The sequence below is a fragment of the Ailuropoda melanoleuca genome, unplaced genomic scaffold, assembly GCF_002007445.2.
Source record: "Ailuropoda melanoleuca isolate Jingjing unplaced genomic scaffold, ASM200744v2 unplaced-scaffold8240, whole genome shotgun sequence".
Classification (NCBI taxonomy): Eukaryota; Metazoa; Chordata; class Mammalia; order Carnivora; family Ursidae; genus Ailuropoda; species Ailuropoda melanoleuca.
Genome location: NW_023253593.1, coordinates 338 through 6,941, shown reverse-complemented (window position 1 = coordinate 6,941; position 6,604 = coordinate 338). Strand labels below are relative to the sequence as shown.

Below are 6,604 nucleotides of genomic sequence, written 5' to 3'. Positions count from 1 at the left end.
CCATGACAATAGGTGCAGAAAGCCAGGGCCCTGGAGTATCAGAACCGGTCCTGACCCCAGGTGAGTGAGGGCTAAGAAGGCAGCGACATGGCGGGGGGGTGTTCAGGGGCCAGGGGTGGCCCAGGCTGGATTGTGAGGGGCCATGTGGGCCCTGCCTCCTTCCTCAGGGTCCCGGATGGGTTTGAGGGCTGCAGATTCAAAGCTGACAGGACCCACCAGACTATTTTCTGCAGGAAGGCTGGGATGCAAATGGCCAAGAGTGGGTAAGCGGACAAGTGAGAAACTCCAGGTTGGGGAGAAGTGGGGTGGGGGTATATATGAGTCCAAGGCTTGGCTCTGTGGGATCTCGGACAAGTGGCGAAACTTTTCCTGGCCCCTAGTTTTGCACCTGCAGTGGGGTATTTGTGGCTCCCCCCTCAGCATTGTGAGTAGTTCTGGTTAGCGCTCAGTAAATTAATTCACACTCTGACCTGGCAAGTGTTTATTGCCGCAGTGATGACAGAAGAAGAGGAGTCTTACTTGTCAAGGTGCCCCCAACTGTGCTTGGCACTTTGCTGACAGGACACAACTCATTTATACTCACAAGGCAGCTGGGAGGTAGATTCTGCTGTTAGCCCTGTTTGAAACAGGAGGCAACGCGTGTGACAGGGGGGAGGCCAGGGCCCTGGGGTGGCTGCAGTGGTGACCCCCAGACCCAGGGCCTGGGCTGGGCTAGGGTGGGCTGGAGGCCACAGGACTGGACCTTGTGGCTAATGCAGCCAAGGAATATGAGGCCCTCGCTGGAAGGGCCTGGCTCCCCGGCAGGCAGGCAGGAGGCAGAATCCGGGCCCCCTCTCAGATCTTCTCCACGTAGTTTCCTGGGAAGAGGCCCTCCTGGCCGTGCAGCCGGCCTTTCCACCAGCCTGAGGAATCTGTGGGCGAGAAGGGAGCGTGAGGCGCGGTGTCCAGCCCACCCAGGAGAAAGCCTTCAGGCTGGGTCCCCGCCTGTTTTATTCATTGCCACTGGCATGGCAGAAGGCAAACACTGAAAAGAGAATTGTCAACAGGTGGAAAAGAGGGAGCGACTGACACGTGGTTTTTTCTGCCACTGCCTCACACTCTGTCATGTTCTAGACCATTTTCTTGTGCTCGTCCCTAATCTCTTTCTACAGGTGCCTCCCCTCACTCCCCATGATGGACCAGTGAATGACCCCTTTGGGGCTCCCCATTTACCCGCAGAGGGTGCTGCTGAGTTCCAAGCCCCTCTGGGGGGGTGGGGGCAGCCCAGGGGACTAAGGTGGGAAGGTGTCCTGGGCCATCCAAACACAACCAACCCATTTTTTTTACTCAAAAGAGGTCTCTTTGAGGTAGGTTCTGCCATTAGCCCTGTGCTTGACAGGAGAGAAAAATGAGGCCTAGGGGATTGGGCATGCTGCTGTGAAGCCAGGCCCCCCGAGTGCCTTAGGAGGGAACCTCCAGACCCAAGGCCTTTTAGCCTATGCAGCCACTGGCCCAGAAGAAAGTATCTCTGGTGGGCCTGGTTGCTTCCGTTCTCCTCTGGAAGGTAAGCAGGAATGGGGTGTTGCCTGACTGTGTCAGGGTTCCGACTCCTCCCCCCTCTGCCCTGGGGCACACACCTTCCATGAGGATCTCGATGACCTCATTCACGTTGAAGCTCAGCTCGTCCACATCTTGGCCCACATACTGGTACAGTGCCCGGCACCGCGGGCCATGCATCCGAGGCTGGGGCTTGGGTCGGCCCACGCCTGGCACAGGTCGCTGCCCCACACTGCGCTTCCTCTGCATGCTGTGGGCACAGGGAGTGCTCGTCACAGTCCAGACACTCCCCTGCCCCCTGCCCACCTCCTGCGGCTGCCCTCTTTCCTCACTTACCCTGCCACACCCTGATCAGGCACGTTAAGGAATTCTGTGTTGTGCTCTGAGGGCGGCCGTGCCCGGGGGCGTCTGCTCGCCCTCAGGGCTGAGGATGGAGGGCCCCGGAGAGGCTGCTGGGAGCCCCCTCCAGGTGTGATCTCCAGGGGTAGGGGCCCCCTTCTGGTAGAAGGAGGCACCCCATTGTGGTCCAGGCCTGTGGCAGGAGCAAGAGTGGAGGCATTTATCAGGGTGATGGTAGGATTTGGGGACGACTTAGCTCCAAGATCCCAGTCTGAGGGAGGAGGCAGTTAGTCACATGTTCAACCCAGCATGGTAAGGACTGACCCAGAGGGAGGCTCTGCAGGGGTAAGATTTCCCCCATTCTCTTCTGTAGGAGGGCTTTTGTGGGTGGGTCTTGGAGGATGAATAGGTGCTCAAGCTAAGTAGGAATTTGGGAGATGAGAGGAGCAAACAGCCCAAGCAAAGGCTTGGAGATAAGAACAAATTTGTTAAATTGGTGAAATACGATGTAGCTTGTGTGACAGGAGTATAAGATGGGAGGAGAGAAGAGGTCGGTGGTTAGCTGGGTTTGGCTTCTGTAGGGCTTTGAGTATCAAAATAAGCTTAGTCTGTATTCTGTAGAAGGCGGGGAGCTGTGAAGAGTTCTGGGCAGAGAATAGAGTGGTCCGCTCTATCTGTTGACGGCATGCATTGCTTAGGTCATGGAGCACACAAGAGGCAAGGGAAGACACGTCTCCTCACCTCTGGGAGGCCCAGGGGCTGCCCGGGTGGGGGCCTGGGCTGACCTTCGAGGTTTTCCCTGGGCCATTCCCTTCCGTGTAGGCTCTGAAAGGGGAAAGGATATGGGAAGTTGAGTGGTGACCAGACCACAACAGACACTTGGCCCCGCCCACAAGTCCAGTCCATCCTGTGGCTCCGCCCCAGACTCCGCCGCCCGGCTCCCCGGCAGTCCCATCGGCACCGCCTCGTAGTTACTGGAACAGTGACTCTGCCCAGTAACTGGCCCAGCCTCCCAGGGCCCACCTCTCATTGGCCCGGCTCTCTAGGCCCGCCTACTGCTGGGGAGGGGTCATTTCCCTGGCCACGCCCCCTCCATATTGCTCTCCCATTCGTTGGTTACCTCGCTGACCCTGCCCTCTCCGTGGCCGAGTCCTTTCCATTACGACTCTCTCGACCCACCCCTCCACGGCCCTCACCCTCTCCGGGCCGGGCTCACTGGCTCCGCCCCCACAGCCGTGATTAGTCCCCCTCTCTGGCCCCGCCTCCATAGGGCCCGCCTCTTTGGCTCCGCCCCCAGCGCTGCGCGGACTCACTGGAGCTCTTGGGCAGCCCGTCGCCCACGCTGACTGTGAGGGACCGGCCGCTGGCCTTGAGCACTGCCACCTCGCCGGAGCCACGGGAGAAAGTGACGCTGCGGGTGCCACCTCCGCCCCAGCCCTCCTTCTTCACTCGGAACTGTAGTCTGTGGGGAGAGGAGGAAGCTGCGGGGACGCCCACTCCCCAAGCGGGCCGCGGCCGCGGGCGGGGAGAGGGGTCGCTGTGCCCAGCCCAGCCCGAGGACGGTGGCGGGGGGGCGTACGTGTCGCTGAAGGTGAGGGGCAGGGCCCTCCGCGCCGCCTCCTCGAAGCGCTTGCTCAGGAGGCTGACGAACTCCGTCTTGAAGACGCTCTCCAGGAAGCTGTCGGCGGCGTCTTCTTGGAGGATGAAGAAGTCGTCCTGCCTTGTGCTGGGGGAGGGATGGGAGGAAAGGCAGGTGAGGGTGGTAGTGAGGGTGGCTTGAGTGACTTGTGAGATGCGACGGGGAGGGTCGGGCGAAGGGAAGTGAGGGGTGATGCAGGTGGGGGAAAAGGCGAGAGGTGGCAAGGAGCTGGGAAGGTGGTTGTAGAGAAGGGTCAGGTGAGGGGACAGGTGCTCTTGGCACATAAGGATCATGAGTGTGGGGGCAGGGGAAGGTGACAGGTATATTGGTAGGTTAGATGGTCAGAGTGACAGATGGGGTGAGAAGTATGAGGGCAGCTGAGGATGACAAGGGGGCAGATGAGGGCGACTGGGGCAGGGGAGGGCCTGGCCTCACCTAAGGGAAACTCCCCGGAGGGCCTGGATCTCCAGCTTCTTCTTCAGGACCTCACGCACCTGGCCCTTCTCTGGTCCCTTCTTCACCTTCTCCCGCCCGATTATATACACACACTTGGGCGTAAGGATCAAGTCTCTTTTGATGGGCTGTGAGGATGCAAGAGCAGAGGTAGTGGCTGGAGCCCTGGGCCTGGGCCACCTGGCTCCAGGGGATCCACCTCAGGCAGGGGAGTGGTGCCAGCAGGTGAAGGACAGGTCAGCTGAGCATTTCCCTCCACGTGAAGTTATATGAGGAGTTACGTTATATAAGAAATAGTTTAAGTAAAGGTACATTGGCTCAAGAGGGGTTTCTGGGCCAGCGAACAGGTACAGGAGAGGTGGAGGTATACCTGCTGGACGTGGGTGCCCAGGCCAGATGAGAGTGTACCTGCGCACAGGTGTATCTGGGCCACGTGAAGGTATGTCTGATTGACAGATCTATCTAGACTGGCTGAGGGTATACCTAATGGATAGGTGTGTCCAGGATATGTGGGGGTGGCCCTTTGGTCAGGGCTTCTGGGTGAGGTAAGTGTGTAACTGTGGACAGCTGTGTCCGGCTAGCGGAAGATGTGATGGACAGGTGCGTCTGGGCTATGCGAGGGCATATTTAAAAGCCAGACGTATCTACATTAGTTGAGTGTATACCTGTGGACGGGTGTGTCTGGGCCAGGTGAGGGTATACCTCTGCTGGGGGTGCCAGGCTGGGGCCAGGGTCCCAGAGGTGCCCACCTGCTAGTGCCTCACCTTGAAGCGGCGGTCGTACTTGGTGACTGAGTCAGCGAAGTCCACGCGTTCCCTCTTGCCCAGGAACTGACGCAGCTCCGGCCGCTCCTCTAGCCCCAGATAGTCCCCAACGAAGTTCCGGTTGATGCTGTTCCGTCTCCGCTCCTTCTTGTGCAGCAGGATGTTGGAGGCTGTGGGGACACCGGGTCAGGGGCAGAAGTCGTGGCCTGGCTCCTCCCACTCCACCTGTCCCCACTCTAAGCCTCCCATCTGCAGCCTCTCACCTTCCTCCCGCATCTCCTCGTACTTCCGGACTGCCACATGGCGCCTCCAGGCCTTCTGGATGGTGCGGGCAAAGCCATCGAACTTGCGCTCTCGCATCTCCTCCAGAAGGAAGAGCTGTGCAAGAGGGAGGGGTGGTGGGTCTTTCTCCAATCCCACCCCACCCACTCACTTTTGCTTACCAGCACCTGCACACATGCTCTTACCCTATGGTCAAGACATTTTTTTCTTCCTCCAAATGACTGGACCCAGGGTTCCCTCCTAATATGGGGCACAAGACCTTGCATTAAATTAAACTGTGGGCTGGTCTTGCAGGATTCAGATTCCAGCTCTGCCTCTTACTAGCTGTGTAGTCTCGCCAGAAATGGTGTAACATCACAGTTTCTCACACTGCTAATTAAGTTATGGCATGTCACCCACGTGAGGTGCACCTCAATTTCAGAGATGTTAGAAATGTAAACCAATGTGCATCTTAGAAAACCAACAAAATACTGTAAATATGAAAATCTGGCGTGTAGGACTGTGATGTCCCTGGAGACCAGGTAGTTGTATGGTGTACAACCTGCACAGCTATACATGGCAGCCCTGGAAAAGAAGCTTTTGCAGAAAGCAGACTTTTGAGTTAATAAGAGTCTCAGTCCAGAGGGGATTTAGGATATAAACTATATTAGAGCAAGTCAGAGTTGAAATGCCAGGAAGGACGTCCCTTCACTTAGAATAATAACAGTGAACATATCAAGGAGAGGAGCCCACTGGATATGAAAAGTTATAAATCTACAGTAATAAGAACAATGGGGTGCTGATCGAAGAATAGAACAACCTATTGGAATAGGACAGATGACTGGGGAATGTTGTAATTCAAACAAATTTAGTGATATAAGAGACATTGTCAATCAGGGAAATACTGAAATGGAAAATATTGTAAATAAAATGGGGCTTTATTTAGAAAAATACCTAGCACTTCACCTAGAGGGATTTGTCAAATACACAAATATCACATTACTGCTAAAAGCCTGGCTGCCTGCTTTGCTGACCAAGGTGGTTGATGTTTCCCAGGAACCCCAGGGTTCCCTGCAAGGACTAAAGTACTTCTGTAGATACTTGGTTCAAATGCACTTTAAAAAATATATCTTGGAGGGGTACCTGGGTGGCTTGGTTGAGTGTCTTGACTTTTGATTTTGTCTTGGGTCTTGATCTCAGGGTTGTGAGATCGAGCCCCTCATGGGGCTCTGTCCTCAGCAGGGAGTCTGCTTCTCTCTGTCTCTCTCCCCTCCTCTCCTTCTGTCCCTCCCCCTGCTCATTCTCTCTCTAAAATAAACCTTTATATATCTTTGAGAACTTTTAGAGCTGTGGGTGTTCATAAGTGTTCATCAAAGGTGGGGATCTTTTCACCAGGAAGGAATCCTAACCCTACCAAGACTATAGTTTCACAGCCTGCAGGGAATTGAGTGGAGTTTCCATATTCCACTGTTTTTCAGATCGATATTCTGTGGGTCAGTGGGTCTGTGTGCAAAGCATGCCCAAGCAATGCTTCATACAGTGTGTCTGGAGGGCACATAAATGCATTCTGCAGTTCGCTGAGAGGATGTCAGGTATGAACGAAGAACTTGCA

The 6,604-nt window shown here is 55.8% G+C and overlaps 1 protein-coding gene across 1 annotated transcript; it reads right to left on the bottom strand.

Moving 5' to 3' along the window:
• Positions 1-466: 466 nt before the first annotated feature.
• LOC117800815 (unconventional myosin-If-like) lies at positions 467-5,159 on the bottom strand (the record flags this gene model as incomplete). The annotated part of the gene is made up of 9 exons (XM_034653372.1): positions 467-911; positions 1,617-1,786; positions 1,873-2,068; positions 2,617-2,700; positions 3,189-3,337; positions 3,455-3,601; positions 3,950-4,095; positions 4,732-4,901; positions 4,995-5,159. Coding segments are annotated over 9 exons (1,304 nt in total), but the record flags the coding sequence as incomplete, so codon positions are not given.
• Between the last annotated feature and the right edge of the window lie 1,445 nt (positions 5,160-6,604).